Source organism: Crocuta crocuta, unplaced genomic scaffold (genome assembly GCF_008692635.1).
Source record: "Crocuta crocuta isolate KB4526 unplaced genomic scaffold, BGI_CrCroc_1.0 scaffold755, whole genome shotgun sequence".
In the NCBI taxonomy this organism is placed as follows: Eukaryota; Metazoa; Chordata; class Mammalia; order Carnivora; family Hyaenidae; genus Crocuta; species Crocuta crocuta.
Window position 1 is genome coordinate 928,504 of NW_027531305.1, and position 22,383 is coordinate 950,886.

At 44.3% G+C, this 22,383-nt stretch overlaps 2 protein-coding genes and 1 pseudogene across 2 annotated transcripts; 1 reads left to right on the forward strand and 2 right to left on the reverse strand.

Annotated features, from left to right (window-relative positions):
* Nucleotides 1-327: 327 nt before the first annotated feature.
* LOC144237916 (olfactory receptor 10H4-like) lies at nt 328-1,296 on the reverse strand. The gene has a single exon (XM_077771633.1). The coding sequence runs from the start codon at nt 1,294-1,296 to the stop codon at nt 328-330; it is 969 nt and encodes a 322-aa protein (XP_077627759.1).
* A 10,175-nt stretch (nt 1,297-11,471) lies between these two features.
* Nucleotides 11,472-12,422, reverse strand: LOC144237897 (olfactory receptor 10H4-like). Its single transcript, XM_077771617.1, has one exon. It carries the CDS (start codon nt 12,420-12,422, stop codon nt 11,472-11,474), a length of 951 nt encoding a protein of 316 aa, XP_077627743.1.
* Nucleotides 12,421-20,045, forward strand: LOC144237918 (olfactory receptor 10H3-like; annotated as a pseudogene).
* Nucleotides 20,046-22,383: the final 2,338 nt, after the last annotated feature.

Below are 22,383 nucleotides of genomic sequence, written 5' to 3' on the forward strand. Positions count from 1 at the left end.
TTATCCTTATGGTGGAGGAAGAGAAATTCCTCCCCTGCTTCTCCATTCAAGAAAAACCATGGGCATTGGTGTTGAGACACATCCATGTGATGCCCCTCACCAGCACAAAGGCAGGTAACACATTCTTAGAAGAGTTAATGGGATGAAGTTATCACGGTCTTAAACATGAGATCATGGTTACTAGAGCCTATACAGGAGATAGGCAATAAAATCGAGGAAAAGCAAATGCATTCCACGCCTCCAACACAGTATATTTTCATATACTGAATCACTACGAAGTCCTATGGAGACAGACCTTATTATCCCCAGCCATTCTGTCACATTTCCTCACCACCAAACTGGCCGTTGGGGGCTTAGTAGACAGAATTTTCTCCAGAAGCTTTTCTTTATGGCGTTCTTGAGCTCCTTATTTCTGAGGCTAAAAATGATCGGGCTGAGAAAGGGGGTGAAGACTGTATAGGTGGTGGCCATCAGAGTGTTACTGTCCATAGAATGGGGTCCCTTGGGCTTGAGGTAGATGATGGAGGCAAAGCCGTAGTGCACAATGACCACAGTGAGGTGGGACACACACGTGGAGAAGGTCTTGTGTCTGCCCTCGGCAGAGGGGATCCTCAATATGGCGGCCACGATGAAGACATAGGAGAGGACGATGAGGAATAAACAGCCCATCAGAGCTGAGACGCACACCAGGATCACACCCAGGGTGACGGGGAATGTCTCCTTCCCACAGGCCAACTTTAGAAGGGAAAGCACGTGGCAGGCAAAATGGTGGATCACGTTAGACCCACAGAAGGTGAGGTGAAAAACTATCAGGGTCAACATCATCCCCATGATTGAGCCACCAGCCCAGAACCATGACATGAGACGGGCACAGTCACGGTTGCTCATGAGCACATTGTAGCGCAGAGGGTGGCAGATGGCCACGTAGCGGTCGTAGCCCATGATCATGAGCAGGAAGGAGTGTGTGAAGCCGAACGTGAAGGAGAAGAACATCTGGCTGGCACAGGCCGCCCAGGTGATGGTGTGGTGGGTGGAGAGCATGTCAACCAGCATGCGAGGGGTGACGGCAACAGTGAACAGAATCTCGGAGGTGGACAGTGCGCACAGGAAGAGGTACATGGGTGTGTGCAGGCTGCGCTCGCTCCACACGGTGGCCATGATGAGCAGGTTGCCCAGCAGCGTGAACAGGTACATGAGCAGGTACAGCAGGAAGAATGCGGGCAGGAGATGCCGCGGGAAGGTGGAGAAGCCCACAAGGATGAATTCAGTCACCAGGCTATAGTTCTGACCAGCCATGGATGCTGCATCTGGTGAGATGGGAAAGGGAATGAAGATGTGTAGTTTATCCCATGAATGACAAGGATGATTCAACATCAGAAAACCCAACATGTGATCAGTCACAGGAATAAACTAAAATAAATATCATATAGTTCTCTCAATTCATGCAGCAATCCTGGATTACTAAAGTTCAAATACTATTTATGATCTTAAAAATGAATACGTAATTATCATAAAATACTGGATTAATTTAGATATACAGTATAATGGGTATATTTACATATCTTAAAGATTTTTTATAAGTTACTTCTAAATATGAAATCAACTGGACTTTCTTAGCCTACTAAGAATATATACTACAAAACTAGCAAGAAGTGGGAGATAACAGATGTATTATTTTAGCATCAGGAATAAGCCAAGGTTACTCGCTGGCTCTACTGTTCATTAGCAGGGAACTGAAAGCTGGGAGCGGTGTTTGAGGAATAATAAAAAAAGAAGGAATGTCAAGATTGGAAGGACAGAGACGTGATTATCTACCTAGAAAGGTACAAGGATGAGGTGGAATATAGTTGAGCAAAGACTGAACACATGCTGTGGAAGCTTAGATCAGCTTCCCCAAACTCATAGTATTTCCCATAGAATTACACCCGTAAGAATCACACAGTAGATAGAGTTTAAGGCAAAAAGTAAGATAACATTCCCAATAGTGACACAAGCTATAAGGAGTCAGCTCCCAAACAATTTGGTCGCAGGGTTTCTTTATGAAAACAAAAACAAAGAAACCCACAACTCCCCTAGAAGGCTTTTGATTGAGTGAATTAGAACTCTCCATTCTTACCATATTAGTAATCAAAACTGAAATTCTTTGAACATATTTAGTTCTCACATATTTTTAAAGCTTATTTATTATTTTGAGAGAGACAGAGGCAGCATGAGTTGGGGAGGAGCAGAGGGGGAGGGGCAGAGAGTGAGGGAGAGAGAGAGAATCCCAAGCAGGCTCCGCACAGTCAGTGTAAGGCCCACAAGGGGCTCGAACTCATGAACCAGGAGATCATGACTTGAACCAAAACCAAGACTTGGATGCCAACCTGGTTGAGCGACTCAGGCACTCCAAGTTCTTGACACATTTAAAGAATAATAATCAACCTCTGATTCAAACTAAGGAATAACCAAACTAAGGAAAGTAACCACATTTTAAAAACTCACTTAATGATGGGGTACCTGGGTAGCTCAGTCAGTTAAGTGTCTGACTTTGGCTCATGAGCTCACAGTTCACGGGTTTGAGTACTGCATTGGGGTCTGTGCCGACAGCTCAGAGCCTGGAGCCTACTTCCGATTCTGTGTCTCCTTCCCTCTCTGCCCCTCCCCTGCTTGCACTCTGGCGCTCTCACGCTCTCTCTCTCTCTTTGTTTTACATTTTAGCAAATTTGTCCAGTACTGGCTGGACAGCATACAAGATGATTGGAATCTTCTTCTTCATTCAGCCTGTGGCAATATGTTCTTAAGTTGAAGCATATGATGAAAATACAGCCTCACCTTTACTGGAAAAGTGAGGACCTGATGGTCTCCCAGAATGGGTCCCTGGGATCCGAGGGCCCTCATATCACACTATGAAAACCTTTGTTATAAAATATCTAGGAATTAATCAAACATATGCAAGACCTCCAAGGACAGAAACTATAAGTACTGATATCTATCTATCTATCTATCTATCTATATCTATCCATATATATGTATATACAATGGAATATTACTCAACCATACAAAAGACTGAAATCTTTCCATTTGCAACAACATGGGTGGAGCTAGAGGGTATTGTACTAAGTGAAATAAGCCAGTCAGAGAAAGACAAATACCATGTGATTTCACTCATAAGTGGAGTTTAAGAAACAAAACAGCGGCGCCTGGGTGGTTCAGTCGGTTAAGCATCCAACTTCGGCTCAGGTCATGATCTCACAGTTCGTGAGTTCGAGCTCCGAGTCAGGCTCTGTGCTGACAGCTCAGAGCCTGGAGCCTGCTTCAGATTCTGTATTTCCCTCTCTTCTGGGAAGAGACCCTCCCCCATTCACACTCTGTGTCTCTCTTTCTCAAAAAAATAAACATTTAAAAAATTTAAAATATATCAATGCATTTATTATAAAAAAAAGAAGCAAAACAAAGGAGCAAAGGAGAAAGAGAGAGAGAGAGAGAGAGAGAGACAAACCAAGAAAGAGGCTCTTAACTATAGAGAGCCAACTGACGGTAACCAGATGAAATGGGAGTGCAGGGATGGGAGAAATAGGTGATGGGGATGAAGGAGTGCACTTACTGTGATGAGCACTGGGTGCAAAAAAAGCTGAAATGTATATATGCATGTTGTATATATAAAGGAGTATTTGAATTTCTTTTTTATAATTGTTTTAATGTTTTATTTATTTCTGAGAGAGAGAGAGACAGCATGGGCAGGGGAGGGTCAGAGAGAGAGGGAGATACAGGATCTGAAACAGGCTCCAGGCTCTGAGCTGGCAGTCAGCACAGAGCCCGATGTGGGGCTCGAACCCACGAGCCGTGAGATCGTGACCTGAGCCAAAATTGGGCGCTTAACCAACTGAGCCACCCAGGTGCCCCAAGTATTTGAATTTCTTGAGTGTATCTTCTGTGAGTGCTGATGCCATTAAATAAATTTTAACTGCGTGGAAAAAGAAACAGACATGAAAATTTCCGCAAGGGTTTTGTTCAACAAAGATATCCAGGATACATGAACAGGCAGATGGAAGATTGGGAAAGGAGTCTCTGAATTTTTGAAAATTGAACAGGGAATACTATCTAGAATAAATAAAAGGCCAGTTATATTAAGAAGTAGAGATCTCCATACAGAAATGAGTCCAGGACATGAGCAGAGAACTCGCAGACGGGGTTACACAGGCAAGCAAGCAGATGGTTTTAAGACAAGGAAAGGGAAGAGGAAAACGACCACGGATTTTCACTGCACACCCATTCATTTCCCCAGATTAGAAAGTATCCAATGTTGGGGAGCCTTGGTGGCTCTGTCAGTTAAGTGTCTGACTTCAGCTCAGGTCATGATCCCACGGTTTGTGGGTTTGAGCCCTGCGTTGGGCTCTCTGCTGACAGCTCAGAGCCTGGAGCCTGTTTCAGATTCTGTGTCTCCCTCTCTCTCTGACCCTCCCCTGCTCACGGTGTCTCTCTTTCTCAGAAATAAATAAAACATTAAAAAATTTAAAAAAAGAAAGTGCCCAATGTTGATAGATATACTGGGAGAAATCAGTCCCCATGGCCTGCTGGCAAGAACAGAGAATGGAGAAGTGCAGCCTTCACGTGCTCTGTGCACCAGCACATGTGCCCCTGAACATCTACCTCGATGGCTCAGACCTACCTGGAGGGAGCACGTCGGACATAGCACTGCTTGTGGTGCGGGAAAGTACAAGCCTCCTTGGGACCCATAACTGGGCGGGGGCAGGTCCCATGGCTGGATGAAAACACTGGAGGCCCAGCCAGGACTTCGATGCACATACAGCAGCATAGATAGACCCATAAAATGATGCTGAGTGAATGACGCAAAAGGCGGCTGAACGTTCCAGCATATTCCATTTGGGCACATTAAAAATAGAGCACCTGACACTCTTCTGTAGGATGCTGTAATGGCGTATACATGACACTATACACTTGTCAAAACGCACAGAGTGCAACACAGACAGGGAGCCCTAATGTAAGTGTGGGCTGAGCTAATATAACGTATCCTGATTGGTTCACCACCTGGAACGAGCCCCACACTCTTACGAGACTGTACAACGTTTGGCAGCTTCCCTGGCCACAACCCTCCAGATGCCAATAGCATCCCTCCCTTCCCATGACTGTGCCAACCAAAGGGTCTCCAGACATGTACAAATATTTCAGGGGGGCAGAATCAGCTCCAAACAAGAATGGTGATATAGAGGGGCTCCTGGGTGGCTCAGTGGGTTAAGCATCTGACTTCGGCTCAGGTTATGAACTCGTGGTTCCTGAGTTCGAGCCCCACATTGAGCTCTGTGCTAACAGCTCAGAGCCTGGAGCCTGCTTTGGATTCTGTGTCTCCTTCTCTCTCTGCTCCTCCCCCTGTCATGCTGTCTCTCTCTGTCTCTCAAAAATAAATAAACATTAAGAAAAATAAATAAATAAACATAAAAAAAAAAGAATGGTGACTTAGAAGTTGCTAAGATCACTAGGCTGAGAGAGAAACCCAGGACCCAGCATGGGTAACCCGAGTAAAGCCCAAGAGCTCCCTAAGGCTAAGAGCCTGTCTTACCACCCTTCTCCTCAATCCTGTTCTCATCCCCTGTCTGGGCCTTGCTCCCCACATCTGCCCAAATATTGCCACTTACCCTGTCCCTCCTGGTCCCCCTCAGCCTGGGCTGCCTCTTCCCGGAAACAGCCAGCAGGGGAGGGTAGAAGACGGTCTCCTGTGTTATTCTGACAGCAGCACACAGGGGCAGGTGTGAGGCCAGACCTCTGGGCTCCCAGAACTGATGCTGTGTGCTTTATCCCTGCGGCAGCTCCTAGCACGCTGCTCCCCAGGGCATCCCCGGGACACCAGTCTGGAGGGCAGTCCTCAGGGTCTGGAGAGGCCAAGAGCATCATCAGAGAGCCTCTGGGGACCTCCAGCCTCTACTCCTTCCTCCACTCTCCAACACAGTCAAGGCTCCCTGCTGTCTCTGTCTGCCCAGAGACCTCAGTCCCTGCTGAGGACGAGGAGCTCCCAGTCTTGGAGGAGACAGGGCTGGAGTCAATGTCCTCAACCTTTGGGGTCAGGACAGGGTCAGAGGGGAGGAAAGAGCTGGAGCAGCCCAGAGTGGGAATCCAGGGCTCTGCTCTGGGGTGAAGGCAGCTGAAAAGCTTTCCAGGTAACTTAGAGTTGAGTCTTGAAGAATGGTTTTTCTTGGTCTATAGAAGTGTCCAGTGTCTCCTGGCCACACTGGATCGCCCCACCTCCCCCAATGGTCAAATTCTACCCTATCCCTTGTGATCCACGCCTGAAAATCTACATTAGAGTGTGCATCCTTGGGCTATAACACATTTGGTCTTTGTCCAATTCCTGACACACAGCTCCTAAAGCCCTTGTCTCAGGAGTGCTAGTAGTGGCTTTTGCATGCTAATGAGACGGGTGGTGGCTGGGGCCCCTGGATAGTCTTAGGAAGGAGGCTGCTCCCCTGAACAACCAAGGCAGATTAGAGAGCTGGGACTTCCAGGGTGGGGGGAGGAGTTATGGACTGATATTTAAGCTCCAAGGACCAATGATTTAATTAATCATGTCTGTGTAATAAAACCTCCGTAACAAATCCATAAACATTGGGAATCAGAGACCTTCCCATTTGTGAACACGTGCAGACGCTACGAGGGTGGCATGTTCAGAGAAGACATGGAAGTTCCTCTTTCCTTCCTCCACACCTTGCTTTTACCTGGCTCTTCCTGACTTGTGTCTTTTACAATAAACTGGGAAGAGTAAATGTTGCATTTTCCTGATTTCTGTGCGTCGTTTCAGCAAAGTATCCAATCTTAGGTGGAGGGGAATGTGCAAACCCCCAACTATGTAGTACATGTCAGACGAGTGCAGGAACCCTGGGCACCCAATACTTGTGACTGGCGTCGCCAGCTAGTTAGTGTCAGAAGTGAACTGAATTATAAGACTGCAAGTTAGTGTGTGGGTAGTTGGAGAATTGGTTGTTGATGTGGAAGGAGCTCACACATTTGGTGTCTTAAGTATTAGGAGTAGAAACAGTTCACTTCCTGTGTCCCTCTGTCCAATCAGCAACACTGTCCACTACCTCTGAAATCAACCTCAAGTCTGTCACTCAACCCAGTCCAGGATTCCCACGTGCACCTCTGGTCATCTCTTCCTGCTTCTGCCCACCCCACGTGCTCTCAGCAGCCTGCTCTCTTTACAGCAGCCAGAGGGGCTCTTTTTTTTTTTTTNATTTCTGTATCCAGAGAGGCTCTTTACAAGCAAGAATCTGACCATTCAGTGTGGGCTTTAATGTACCATTTGAATACTACCTCACACCTGTCAGAATGCCAGAATTAACAGCCCAGGAAACAACAGATGTTTGTGAGGATGCGGAGAAAGGAGAACACTTTTGCACTGTTGGTGGGAATGCAAACTGGGGCAGCCTCTCTGGAAAACAGTATGGAGGTTCCTCAAAACAATAAAAATAAAACTACCCTATGACCCAGCAATTGCACGAGTAAGTATTTATCCAAAGGATACAAAAATTTCGATTCAAAGGGACACATGTACCCCAAAGTTTATAACAGAGCTATCAACAACAGTCAAACTATGGAAAGAGTCCAAATGCTCATCTACTGATGAGTGGATAAAGATTTGTGTGTATATAAAGAATTTCATTCTTTTTGATTGCTGAGTAATATTCCTATATATATATAATATTATATTAATATCCCAATATATTACTCAGCAATCAAAAAGAATGAAATTTTACCATTTACAACAATGTGGATGGAACTGGAGTGTACAGTGAAACCTTTGATTAAGAATAACTTGTTCTGTGAGTTTTCCAGAAGATGAGCAAACATTTCTAATAAATTTAAAAATATTTTGGGGTGCCTGGGTGGCTNTTAATGTTTATTTTTGAGAGAGAGAGCACACGTCCTCTCTGGGGGAGGGGCAGAGAAAGAGAGAGACACAGAATCTGAAGCAGGCTCCAGGCTCTGAGCCATAAGCACAGAGCCCAAAGTGGGGCTTGAACTCATGAACTATGAGATTATGACCTGAGCTGAAGTCATGCTTAACCTACTAAGCCACACGGATGCTCCTCCAATAAATTTTAAGTCGATAAATGAGTAATGTCTTGCAATATGGGTCTTACATGACGCCGGATGTCACATGATCACAACTGAGCCAAGGGTTCTCTCTCTCTCTCTCTCTCTCTCTCTCCCCCCCCCGGGATTGTGAATGATTGCCTACCATGCACGGATGCTTGGTCTCAGGCTGAGGTGTTTGACAAAAAACATGGGTTTTCAAAATGTTGGAAGGTGCCCACAACTGGCACTAGTGTATTTTTATCACTTCAGCGCACCTATGGACAGTCTTTTGCTTCTCTATGCAAGAGTAAGCTTAGGAATGCTTTGCTTCATTCTAGGTCAGGCTGCCTTCCTACAGATAGAGGCCCTTTCCTCTGCTGCCTTATTGTCAGTTTACATTAAATATAATATATGACAAGAGTTCATTAATACTGTGCTGTAGTCAACATCTGCATGAGTGTATACAATGGCCCCCATGCAGAAACAGATTACATTGAGCCAATAGGTAGCAGTGATTCTGTTAGTGATGGTGAAAGTCGTCCTACACAATAACCCTCCTGTCTCTTGTGTTTCTCACACCCGCCACGAAGGTTTTCAAAGGTAAGTGCAGGTTATTTGTGTTTTTTCTTTATATTTTCTTTATTATTTTGTATTATATTACAGTATTTTAATCATTTTTATATGAATATTTTGGGGTTGTAGGACAAATCATCTGAGTTTCCATTCTTTCTTATGGGGAAATTCACTTTGATAGACAAGTGCTTTGGATTACAATCATGTTTCCAGAATGAATTATGCTCACATTCCAAGGTTTACTGTATTGTGCTAAGTGAAATATGTCAGTCAGAAAAAAAAGAAATATATGATATCACTCATATGTAGGATTTAAGAAACAAAACAAATGACCGTAGGGGAAGGGAAGGAAAAATAAGATAAAAACAGGGAGAGAGGCAAACCATAAGAGTCTTAAGTACAGAAAACAAACTGAAGGATGCTGGAAGGGAGATGGGTGGGCAGAGGGGCACTTGTAGGGATGAGCACTGAGTGTTGTATGTAACAAATTACTAAATTCTACTCCTGAATCCAAAGCGCTATGTGTTTTTTTTAATGTTTTATTTATTTTTGATATAGAGATAGAGACAGCATGAGCAGGGGAGGGTCAGAGAGAGAGGGAGACACAGAATCTGAAACAGGCTCCAGGCTCTGAGCTGTCAGCACAGAGCCCGACACGGGGCTCAAACCCACGAACCGTGAGATCATGACCTGAACTGAAGTCGGATGCTTAACCGACTGAGCCACCCAGGTGCCCCTAAAGCACTGTATGTTAACTAACTTGATTTTGATTAAAAAAATTTTTTCTTGGTACAACCACTTCGCTAAACTGTTTGCCAATATCTATTCAAGTCAAACATAATTATCCCATATGACTCGGCATTTACACTTGTAGCTACAGACTCAACACAACATGTAAGTATTAATCCACTAAAGGACATGTAGTAGACATCATAACAACATCATTTGCAGGAACCCCCAAATGGAAATGTCTAAAGCATATGTTCACATAATAGAGTATCATACCGCTCTTTTCTGTATGTATTTGAAGGGTAGAGTTCCCCATTGCCCTCGGAACGAACTCCTTAAGTGGACACCATGGTCTCACATGCTCTTACCCTCCCCACATGTCTACATCTCATTCCAGCACCCTCTTGGTGACTTCCAAGTCTCCCTGGTAAACTGAACATACCAATGTCCCCAAATGCACCATGGATAAGGACATCTTGATGGGGAGGGGTGGCATTAGTTAGTGAGCCAATACTAAGTAAAATAATGAATGGAACCCCAAAACTGCTGTAGCAGGTTTTGCTAAGGTCTCATTGTCAGTGTTAGTGAGGCAAGTGTCTCATGAAGTCCCCTGGAGGCAGTGTTTCCCTCTGGCTGTGTGAAAGGGGTGTGTGCTTAGGGCTGCACCTGCCTCCTTCCCTGAAAGGGGTCTGTTCCTTCTAATGACAGCCTTCTCCTCCCGGTCAGCACCACACTTCTCTCTGCAGGCACCTGAGAGGCGGGTTCCTGATCACCAACTGCACACACGTGCACATTGTAATCAATCCTGCTTCCCCCCTTTGCAGTGCTGTGGCCTGAGACAAATGATCTATCAGATTTGCATTTTCTGCATTTCAAAAACATGAATAGGAGTAGATGTGGGTCATATCTAAATGTGGAGAAAGAATAATTTATTTTGAGTCTTAGAAGAGTGAATACATAGGAAACCCTCCCCACAGCATTTGGCAAACAGCAGGCACTCATGTGTGACAGCCATCCTTAGGTTTATTGGTATAAAACACCTTCTGCCTACAACTCAAATATCTGACCAAGTTTGAGTAAGAATTTATACCAATGGAAGTCTCCTCCTGGATGCTCAAACAAATGATTTCCCAAATCCCAGCATGGGAGTCAGACAGACCTAAAGTTGCATGTGACCCCTTCCTTCACATGTTGTGTGACCTCCACCAACATTTCTCATCTGCATAAAGGGGGTACCCACACCCTTGACCTCTCTTTGTGCCATCTTGAGATAGCACTGTGTCCTCCAACACATCCCCCAGTCAGATTCAAGAAAACACAGGAGTGAGAAATTGATGTTTTATTGAAAGTAATGCGGGGAAAAATGGAAAAGGATTTCCATAAGATGCCAGATAGCAACACTCTTTAAGCATTCTGTATGTTCTTATCCAAGCGCTGAACCTTCTCCTCCCCCCGCTCTCTTTCCCTCTCTTACTCCCAACCTCCCTCTCCCTCTCTTTCCCTTCATTTCACATTCTGATATCCTTCATTCAACACAGATTAAGGTAGAAAAACTCCCTTAGACTCTATCCCCTCCAAAGACAGAAGCAATTATATAGAATCAACCAGCTTCTTGGAGAGAAATAGCTTATTTAGTTTGTGTACATTTTTATATTAAAAGGTATATAAAACACTGGATGCATGCTTGAAAGAAGAGCTGATGACATTTATTATGCTTACTTTTGTTCATCCGTATGGTGGTGAAAGGAACGTCTTTCCTTCCTTCTCCATTTAAGAAGAACCATCACATCAGTGCCTAGACACATCATGTGATGCTCTCCACAGGTCCACAGATAGATAACACATTTGTAGACAGAAGAAATGGAATGGAGTTCATCACATGGGGTCTTAAACATGACGTCATGATCCCTAGATCCTATGCAAGAGGGAGGCACAAAAATTGGAGAAAAACAAATACCTAGCAGGTATCCAACACTTATCGATGCATCCAACAATACTTACCCAGTATTTTCTTATATTGAATCCCTACAACAGTCTTATGGGGATGGGACCTTATTATCCCCAGCCATCTGTCATTTTACTCACCACCAAACTAGCCATCAGGAGCTTAAGGGACTGAATTTTCTCTGGAAGCTTTTCTTTATGGCATTCTTGAGCTCCTTATTCCTGAGACTGAAAATGATTGGGCTGAGAAAGGGGGTGAAGACTGTATAGGTGGTGGCCATCAGGGTGTTACTGTCCATAGAATGGGGTCCCTTGGGCTTGAGATAGATGATGGAGGCAAAGCTGTAGTGCACAATGACCACAGTGAGGTGGGACACACACGTGGAGAAGGTCTTGTGTCTGCCCTCGGCAGAGGGGATCCTCAATATGGCGGCCACAATGAAGACATAGGAGAGGACGATGAGGAATAAACAGCCCATCAGAGCTGAGACACACACCAGGATCACACCCAGCGTGACAGAAGAATTCTCATTCCCACAGGCCAACTTCAAGAGGGAAAACACATGGCATAGAAAATGGTGGATCACGTTAGACCCACAGAAGGTGAGGTGAAAAACTATCAGGGTCACCATCATTCCCATGACTGAGCCACCAGCCCAGGTCCAGGACACCAGACGGGCACAGTCACGGTTGCTCATGAGCACATTGTAGCGCAGAGGGTGGCAGATGGCCACGTAGCGGTCGTAGCCCATGATCATGAGCAGGAAGGAGTGTGTGAAGCCAAACGTGAAGGAGAAGAACATCTGGCTGGCACAGGCCGCCCAGGTGATGGTGTGGTGGGTAGAGAGCATGTCAACCAGCATGCGAGGGGTGACGGCAACAGTGAACAGAATCTCGGAGGTGGACAGCGCGCACAGGAAAAGGTACATGGGCGTGTGCAGGCTGTGCTCTCTCCAGACGGTGGCCATGATGAGCAGGTTGCCCAGCAGCGTGAACAGGTACATGAGCAGGTACAGCAGGAAGAAGGCAGGAAGGAGATGCTGTGGGAAGTTGGAGAAGCCCACGAGGATGAATTCGGACACCAGGCTATAGTTCTGACCAGCCATGGATGCTGCATCTGGTGAGATCAGAAAGGGAATGAAGGTGACCGGCAAGAAGATCATGAATCTAGACAACAGTACATCACAGACAATATACAAAATGGATACTGCGTCTGTTAGAATTGGGAAATGACAAGGATACTCACTGGTTCTGCTGTCCTTCAGCATGGAGCTGAAAGTCATGAGCGGTGCTATAAAGTAAGAAAAAGAAAGGAGGCACATAAGGATTGGAAGGAAAGAGACTTGCTTGTTCGTTCACCCAGAAAAAGGAAAAGATTGAAGACATAACATACCACGGCAATGAGAACACAGTCTGCAGAAGACTAGATCCACTCACAACATTCAGTATTTCTCACAGAATTATTCCAGCGGCAAGCATTCAAAGTATAAACTTTAAGTAAAACTAAGATAACATTCCCAATAATGACACAAACTTAAAAACAGCTCTCTAGCATTGTGGTCTGGTGATTTCTGTACCAGAAAATTTGAGACTCTGATGGGTTTGTGTCAGTGCATTATAACTCTCCATTTTTATAGAGATTTTATCAGAAATTAACACTGAGATTGTGTGAAAATATTTATTATGCATACATTCAAAAGAATAGTCATCTGCTCAATGTCAATACAAGTAACATATTTTTAAGAAAGTAACATTTACAAAATTTAGTGAGAAGAGTTGCTGGGATTTTTTTGTATTTATTTGTTTGTTTGTTTTTACCTTTTAACAAACTTGGATGGGAGACAAATTGATGCTTGTATCTGCTTCTTCATTCACCCTGTGGCAATATGTTGTTTTAGTTGAAGCATATGATGAAAAACAGAAAAGTAAGGACCTGATGGTGCCCCAGAAAGCGTCTCCGGGACCCCAGGGCACTCATATCACATTTTGAAAAGTTCTGTTATATGATATCTAGGAATTAATCAAACACATGCAATACTGCCATATGCAGAAATGTTAACCATGAGTAAAAATGTAGATGATGGTCTGAATACATGGAGGAGAATTTACACTCTCGGATGGGTGAGCGAGTGTGGTAATGATTACATCATCAGGACACCTGCATTACAGCTACAGTGAATCTACTGTATATTTGATAAAAGTTTCCTCAAGTTCCTTCTGAAAAATAAAGTCAGTACAAAACTATATCAATCTTGTAAAAATCAGCCCTGAACAGATACAAAAAGATTGAGATCATACCAGGCATATTTTCAAATCACAATGCTAGAAACTTGAAATCAACCACAAGAAAAAAATTGGAAAGCCCTCAAATACATGGAGGTTAACAAACATTCTACTAAAGGATGAATGGGCTAACCAGGAAATTAAAGAAGAAACTTTTTTTAAAAATATTTTTATTTTATTTCTAGAAGAGAGAGAGAGAGAGAGACAGCGTGAGCAGGGGAGGGCCAGAGAGAGAGGGAGTCACAGATTGAAACAGGCTCCAGGCTCTGAGCTGCCAGCACAGAGCCCAATGCAGGGCTCAAACTCATGGACTACAAGATCATGACCTGAGCGAAAGTCGGACGCTTAACCGACTAAGCCACCCAGGTGCCCCTAAAGAAGAAACTTTAAAAAAGCAGGGGTGCCCGGGTGGTTCAGTTGGTTAAACATTGGACTTCAGCTCAGGTCATGATCTTGTAGTCCATGAGTTTGAGCCCTGCATTGGGCTCTGTGCTGGCAGCTCAGAGCCTGGAGCCTGTTTCAGAGTCTGTGTCTCCTTCTCTCTATGCCCCTCTTCTGCTCACACTCTGTCTCTTGCTCTCTCTCAAAAATAAATAAACATCAAAAAATGTTTTTAATAATACATGGAAGCAAATGAAAATGAGAACACAACAGTCTAAGCCCTTTGGGATGCTGCGAAGACAGTCCTAAGAAGAAAATACATTGGATATCAATCAGGCCTATCTGAAGAAGCAAGAAACATCCCAAATACACAACTTAACCTCACACCTAAAGGAGCAAGAAAAAGAGCAGCAGATAAAACCCAAAGCAAGCAGAAGAAAGGAAATAATAAAGATTAGAACAAAAATAAATAACACAGAATTTTAGAAAACTCAGTAGAACAGATAAATGAAACTAAGAGCTAGTTTTTTGAAAAAAATAAACAAAATTGATAAACTCCTAGTCAGGCTTCTAAAAAAGAAAAGAGAGACCCAAATAAATAAAATCACAAATGAAAGAGGAGAGATCACAACCAAAACTACAGAAATACCAACAATATAAGAAAATACAATGAAAAATAATATGTCAACGAGATGAACAATCTGGAAGAAATAGACAAATTATTAGAAACTCACACACTACCAAAACTCAAACAGGAAGAAATAGAAATTTTGAACAGGCCCATCATGAGCAAAAAAATTGAATTGTTATCAGAAATCTCCCAACAAATAAGAGTCCTGGGCCAGATGGCTTCCCAGCAGAATTCTACCATTTAAAGCAGAGTTAATATCTATTCTTCTCAAACTGTTCCAAATAAAATAGAAATGGAAGGAAAGCTTCCAAACTCATTCTATGAAGCCAGAATTGCCTTGATTTCAAAACTAAAGACCCTACTGAAACGGTGAATTACAAGCCAATATCCCTGTTGAACCTGGATGCAAAAATTCTCGGCAAGATACTATCAAATCGAATGCAACAGTACAATAAAAGAATTATTCACCATGATCAAGTGGGATTTATTCCTGGCCTGCAGGACTGGTTCGATATTCACAAATCAATCAATGTGATACATCACATTAATAAAAGAAAGGATAAGAGCTCTATGATCCTTAAATAGATGCAGAAAAAGCATTTGACAAAATATAGCATTCTTTCTTGATAAAAACCCTCAAGAAAGTAGGGATAGAAGGAACGTACCTTAACATCAGAAAAGCCATATATGAAAGGCCCACAGCTAGTATCATTCTATGGGGAAAACTGAGCTTTCCCCCTAAGGTCAGGAACACGACAAGGGTGTTCACTCTCACCACTGTTGTTCAGCATCGGACTGGAAGTCCTAGCCTCGGCAATCACACAACAAAAAGAAATAAAAGGCCTCCAAATAGGCAAGGAAGAAGTCAAACTTTCACTCTTCACAGATGACATGACACTCCGCAAGGAAAACCCAAAAGATTCCACCAAAAAACTGCTAGAGCTGATACATGAATTCAGCCAAGCTGCAGGATATAAAATCAATGTACAAAAAAGGGTTGTGTTCCTATACACCAATAATGAAGCGGCAGAAAGAGATATTGAGGAATCAATACCAGTTACAATTGTATCATTAAAACGGATTAAATTGGAGACAACTGCCCTGGCAAGTGTGGAGACTCATTATCGACATTATACACATCATTGTCATTTGCTTTTTTTTTTAATGCTTTTTTTTTTATTTCTGAGAGAGAGAGAGACAGAGACAGTGTGAGCAGGGGAGGGTCAGAGAGAGAGGGAGACACAGGATCTGAAAGGGGCTCCAGGCTCTGAGCTGTCAGCACAGAGCCTTACACGGGGCTCAAACCCACGAACCGTGAGATCATGACCTGAGCTGAAGCCGAACGCTTAGTCGACTGAGCCACCCAGGTGCCCCTCATTGTCATTTTCAAGTGTGAACCTGGAATAGACACAGACTCTGATCAAATTAATTGGATACCTCAGAAAATATCCCTGCAAGATTTAAAACTTAATATGTGATAATTGTGGGAGCACAAATTGGGAAAAGAGGGATTGTTTAGGAGTTTGTGGTGGGGAAACTGGTCCTGTTTAGAAGCAAAGTAAATATGAATTTCTGCCTATAAACATTCATAGGTGGAATCCAGTTGGATTTTTGACATAAATATGAAACATGATGCTATAAAGTTAATAGGAGAAGGTATAGGAGAATAATTTTGTTGAACTGGGAATGGAAAACTTGTTTTGTGTTTGTTTTTGTTTAAGAGAGAGAGAGAGAGAGAGCAGGGGAGAGGAGCAAAGGGAGAGAGAGAGAGAATCTTAAGCAGGCTCCAAGCTCAGTATGGAGCTTGGCCAGGCCTTGATCCCATAACCCTGGGATCATGACCTGAGCGAAAATCAAGAGCTGGACATTCAACTGACTGAGTGACCTAGGTGCCCAAAGAAGGGCTTCTTTAACAAACTTTACAGAAGCACAAAATTTACATGATTTGAAAGACACAACAACATCCACAAGAAGGGTTTTTGTGTTAACAGAAAATATCCTGGATCCAGTTAATGGGAGATGGAAAAGTGAGAAAAATAATTTTCATCAAAAAGGACCAAGGAATATGGTCTAGAATAAACAGTTACATCTACAAGAAGCAGAAAGCTTGATACAGAAAGATGTGTAAGGAAAAGAAGAGAAATGAGCAAAGTCTGAGCAGAGAACTCATAGAAGGTGTAGCACAGGCAAATAAAAAACATGCTAAAAGAGAGAGGGACAGAGAGAGAAACGAAGGAGAATGCAATCGAAATCCAGTGTATGTTTATTCAATGTCCCAAGATAGAAACTCTCTGGTGTTGATCAGATTTGGGGAGAAAGCAACCCTCGTGCACAGCCTGTGAGAACGCAGAATAGTGGGAATGAGGAGTTCACGTGCTCTGTGCACCAGCACATGTGCTCCTGAGCATCTATCGTGAGTGCTCAAAGGTATTTACAGGGAGCAGATAAGAGGGTGTTTCTGTAGCATTGCTTTAGTGGGGAACTGGGTGGGAAGGCTGCTTGTCCATTCTTTGGAAGGGAGCAGGTCACATGGGCTGGATGCAAATCCCTGGAGCCCCAGCCAGGAGTCTGATGCACACACAGCAGCATAAAAGAACACGTAAAATGATACGGAGTGTGAAGCAAAACGCAGATGAACACTCCAGCGTAGTAACATTTCAGCATATTAAATCTAGAGCACCTGACACTATTCTGCAGGGTTCTGTCGCAGTGGATACGTGCCATCATACATGTGTCAGAATCCACAGAATGTGGGACGCAGACAGGAACCCTGGTGTCTCCTGCAGGTCTAGTTAGTAACAAGTAGTCGTATCGGCTCACCGACAGGAACAAATGCTCTATTGCAAGAGGTAAAAGAGGAAACGGTCTGAGGGAGAGAGGAGGTATGTATTTTTTTGTAAACTTATAACTTTACTATAAAATCAAAAAGTGAAAAAAGTTTTATAAAATTTAAAAGGATGCAAATAATTTACAGCACATTTATGCACAGAGAAGACAGCACGTATGTACAAGTATCTGCCAATNCCAACAGTACAGGGAAGATACACACCTGGAGCCAGGTTTCTGAATGTCAGTCTGCCCAGAATTTGGGGTCATATATTCTCTGTGGGGGAGACTGCTTTGTGAATTATATAATATTTAACAGGATCTCTGTCTTCAACCCACCAATGTCATTAGTGTCCCCACCAATCATAAGTCACAACAGTAAAAGATGTCTCCAGATATGTCCACCTGTGTCCTGGGGAGTAGAATCCCTGTCATCTGAGGACCACACCTAGAAGCTGCAAGATCCATTAGGCTGGGTGAAGAGCCCAGGACCCAGCATGGGCACCCTGAGAAGCACCCCCGGCAGCTCCCCAAAGTTAAGAATCTGTCTTACAATCCTTCCGCCAGGCCCTGTTTCCATCTGCTGTCTGGACCTTGATCCTTACAACTGTCCCACTATTGCCACCTACCTTGTCCCTCCTGGTCCCCCTCAGCCTGGGATGCCTCTTCCAGGAAGCAGCCAGCAGGGGAGGGCAGAAGACGGTCTCCTGTGTTATTCTGACAGCAGCACACAGGGGCAGGTGTGAGGCCAGACCTCTGGGCTCCCAGAACTGATGCTGTGTGCTTTATCCCTGCGGCAGCTCCCAGCACGCTGCTCCCCAGGGCATCCCCGGGACACCAGTCTGGAGGGCAGTCCTCAGGGTCTGGAGAGGCCAAGAGCATCATCAGAGAGCCTCTGGGGACCTCCAGCCTCTACTCCTTCCTCCACTCTCCAACACAGTCAAGGCTCCCTGCTGTCTCTGTCTGCCCAGAGAGCCCCAGTCCCTGCTGAGGACTAGGAGCTCCCAGTCTTGGGGAGTCAGGGCTGGAGTAGATGCCCTCAATCCTTTAGGGTCAGGGCAGGGTTAGAGGGGAGGCAGGAGCTGAAGCCCAGAGAGAAATCCTGGGCTCTGCCCTGGGGTCAAGGCAGCTGAAGGGCTTCCCAGAATAAGGGTTATAAGCAGCTGGGTCTTGGAGAGTGGTTTCTTTTGGTCTATAGAAGTGTCCAGTGTCTCCTGGCCACACTGGATCGCCCCACCTCCCCTCATGGTCAAGTTCTACCCTATCCCTGTCATCTTGGTGATCCAAGCCAGAACATCTACACTAGAATGTGCATGCTTGGGCTATAATAACACATTTGGTCTTTGTCCAATACCTGACACACAGCTGCTAAATCCCTTCTCTCAGGAGTGATAATAGTGCATTTTGCACGCATTTTGAGGGTATTTACAGTTCCTTGTTGTCCTTGGAACAGACTCCTTAAGTAGACACCACAGTCTTGCCCTTCCCACCTGTCTGCCTTCACATTCCAGAATTCCCCTACCCACCTCCAATGCTGTGCGGTGCACTGGACAACCACTGTCCCCAATGCACCATGCCTCTGTCACCCTGAGCCTTTGCACTTGCTATACTTTTTCAGGAAACCCATGTTCCACGTGCCTGCTTTGCCTGAATCATACCCACACTCTCTTCATGTCTCAGTGTAGACATCACCAATTGCCAAAGTCTCTGAATCCCAGGTTGGGTCTGTGACCCACACTAGCTTCTTCAGATCCCTAGGCTGCCTTCATCACATCTCTGACCATTCTGTGCTGTCATCTTTGGTTATATGACAGGTTCTTTCACTGGACCCTGAAAGGGGAAAGCAGAGACCCAGTTCTTGGGTATGGGTGGATCCCATCACCTATAACGTTTCCATATAAAATAAGTGTTGAATAACATTTATTTGCAATATGAATGAATAATGAGGGCAAAGTAATGTGAGGACACAGAGAAGTCCTTTCTGTTCATGATCATGGGCTACGACTGCTACATGGCCATCTCCCACGCCCCCCTTACCCCCACTGCGTACCACGCTACAATGTGCTCATGAGTCCCCACAGCTGCTCTGTCTTGAGTCCTGGTGCTGGGCTGGTGGCTAAGTCATAGGCATGGTGGTGACCTTGATAGTTTTTCACCTCATCTTCTGTGGGTCTAACGTGATCCACCATTTTGCCTGGCACGTGTTTCCCCTTCTAAAGTTGGCCTGTGGGAAGGAGACAGCCTCTGTCACCCTGGATGTGATCTTGGTGTGTGTCTTAGCTCTGATGGGCTGTTTATTCCTCATTGTTCTCTCCTGTTCCTTCATCGTGGCCACCATATTGAGGATCCCCTCTGCTGAGGGCAGGCACAAGACCTTCTCCACGTGTGTGTCCCACCTCACTGTGGTCATTGTGCACTACGGCTTTGCCTCCGTTATCTACCTCAAGCCCAAGGGACCCCATTCTGTGGAAAGTAACCCCCTGATGGCCACCACCTATATAGTCTTCACCTCTTTCTCAGCCTGATCATTTTCAGCCGAAGAAATGAGGAGCTTGAGAAAGCCTTAAAGAAAAGCTTTCAGAGAAAATTGAGTCCCCTAAGCTCCTGATAGCCAGTTTGGTCATGAGAAAATATGGGAGAAGAGCTGGGGATAATAAGGTCTGTCTCCATAGGCCTGGTGTAGGATATCACTCATCATCAGGAAAATAGAAACAAAAACCACACTGCGATACCACCTCACACGGGTCAGAATGGCTAAAATTAACAACTCGGGAGACAACAGATGCTGGCGAGGATGTGGAGAAACAGGAATGATCTTTCACTGTTGGTGGGGATGCAAACTGGGGCAACCACTCTGGAAAGCAGTGTGGAGCTTCCTCAAAAAATAAAAAATAGAACTACCCTATGATCCAGAAATAGCACTACTAAGAATTCATCCAAAAGATACCGGAGCGTTGATTCATAGGGGCACATGTAACCCTAATGTTTATAGCAGTGCTTTTTTTTTTCTTTGTTCATTTTTTTTTTTTACAAATAGTTTATTGTCAAGTTGGTTTCCATATAACACCCAGTGCTCATCCCCACAAGTGCCCCCCTCCATGCCCATCTCTCCCCTCCACCCCCCCACGCCCATCAGTCCTCAGGTTGTTCTCAGTATTCAAGAGTCTCTTATGGTTTGCCTCTCTCCCTCTCTGCCACCATTTCCCCCCTTCTTCTCCCCCGCGGTCCTCTGTTAAGTTCCCCTAATCCTCCTGTACGTGCAAACATAGGATATTTGTCCTTCTCTGCCTGACTTATTTCGCTCAGCATAACACCCTCAAGGTCCATCCATGTTGCTACACATGGCCAGATTTCATTCTTTCTCNATGTTGATTTTGTACCCTATAGCAGTGCTTTCAACAGTAGCCAAATTATGGTAAGAGCCTAAATGTCCATCAATTGATGAATGGATGAAGAATATGTGGTTGGTTTATATATACATGGAATACTACTTGGCAATGAGAAAGAATGAAATTGTGCCATTTGCAGCAACATGGATGGACAGGAAGGTATTACGTTAAGTGAAATAAGTCAGTCAGAGAAAGACAGATAGCATATGTTTTCACTCATATGTGGAACTCAAATAAATGAAAATATACATACCCTTGGGTATTGGATGCATGCTGGGTATTTGTTTTTCCCCAAAGTTTCACCCCTCTTGCATGGGATTTAGTGACCATGATCTCTTGTTCTTGATCCCATGTGATGAACTCCTTCCCATTACCTCTGTCTAAGAATGTGATATCTTCTATGGGCCAGTGAGGAGCATCATGGGGATATGTCTGGGCATTGAAACACAAGGTTACTTGAATGGTCATACAAGGGAAGACCTTCCACTCCTCCAAAATAAGGACAAAGAAAATTAAGCAGAATAATTATATTTGACTCCAGCATTTCATCCAGCATTTAATCAGTGGTTTATAGTATTGTCTTTTAAATAATAACAAATCCACAAAAGAAATTAAACTATTAGTCTCCAAGAAGATGATTTACTATTTATAATTTCTCACTGCCTTGGAAGGGATAGACTTGAAGGGAGGTTTTCTATGTTAAATTGGATTCTGAAGGTGAACTGGAGAGAGAAGGGGAAATGGGGTGGGGGGAGAGAGAGAGAGAGAGAGAGAAGTAGTGGGATAGGAATCCTTTTCATTTATCTGAACAGACACTTGAGTAAAATTGGATATGGGGCAAAATCTGGGAATGGAATGAAGAATAAGAAGCAAGTTGAGAGAAGAGCAATTTTCATATGAGGAGGGAAAAGGGAAAGAAGAGTGAGAGAGGAAGAGAGGGAGGGGGGATAAATATGAAAAGAGAGAGAGAAGGGAGGAGGTTCAGTGCGTGTTAAAAGGGTGTTGCTTTCTGACAGCTTATAGAGAGTCTTTTCTCTTTTTCCCCACATTCCTTTCAATAAACATCAATTTCTCATTCCTGAGTTTGGATGAATCTATCTGGGGAATGCGTTGTAGGCACAATGCTATCTCAAGATGGCACAAAGAGAGGTCAAATGTTGGGTACCTCATTTACACAGATGATAAATGGTGGAGATCACACAACATGTGATGGAAGGGGTCATATGGAGATTGAGGTCTGTCTGACTCCCATGCTGGCGTTTGGGAAACGATAGGTCTGAGGATCAGGAAGGAGGCCTTCTGCAGATCTTAACTATTACTCGAAGGTGAGGTCAGATATTTGAGTTGGAGGAAGAAGATGTGTTATAACGTTAAACCACAGCTACCAGTCATCTCGTGAGTATACAAAGACTCTCATCAGTGGACAATAAACAAGGACAACACAGGAGACCAAATATCTATTTGGTTATATCACAGAGAGGCTTATGTTGATGTGGACTCTCATGCTTGGATCACCAGGATGACAGGGATAGGGTAGAACTTGACCATGAGGGGAGG

Excerpts from the sequence above, each read along its gene's own strand:
- LOC144237916 (XM_077771633.1), bottom strand. The coding sequence starts at position 1,296 with ATGGCTGGTCAGAACTATAGCCTGGTGACTGAATTCATCCTTGTGGGC.
- LOC144237897 (XM_077771617.1), bottom strand. The coding sequence starts at position 12,422 with ATGGCTGGTCAGAACTATAGCCTGGTGTCCGAATTCATCCTCGTGGGC.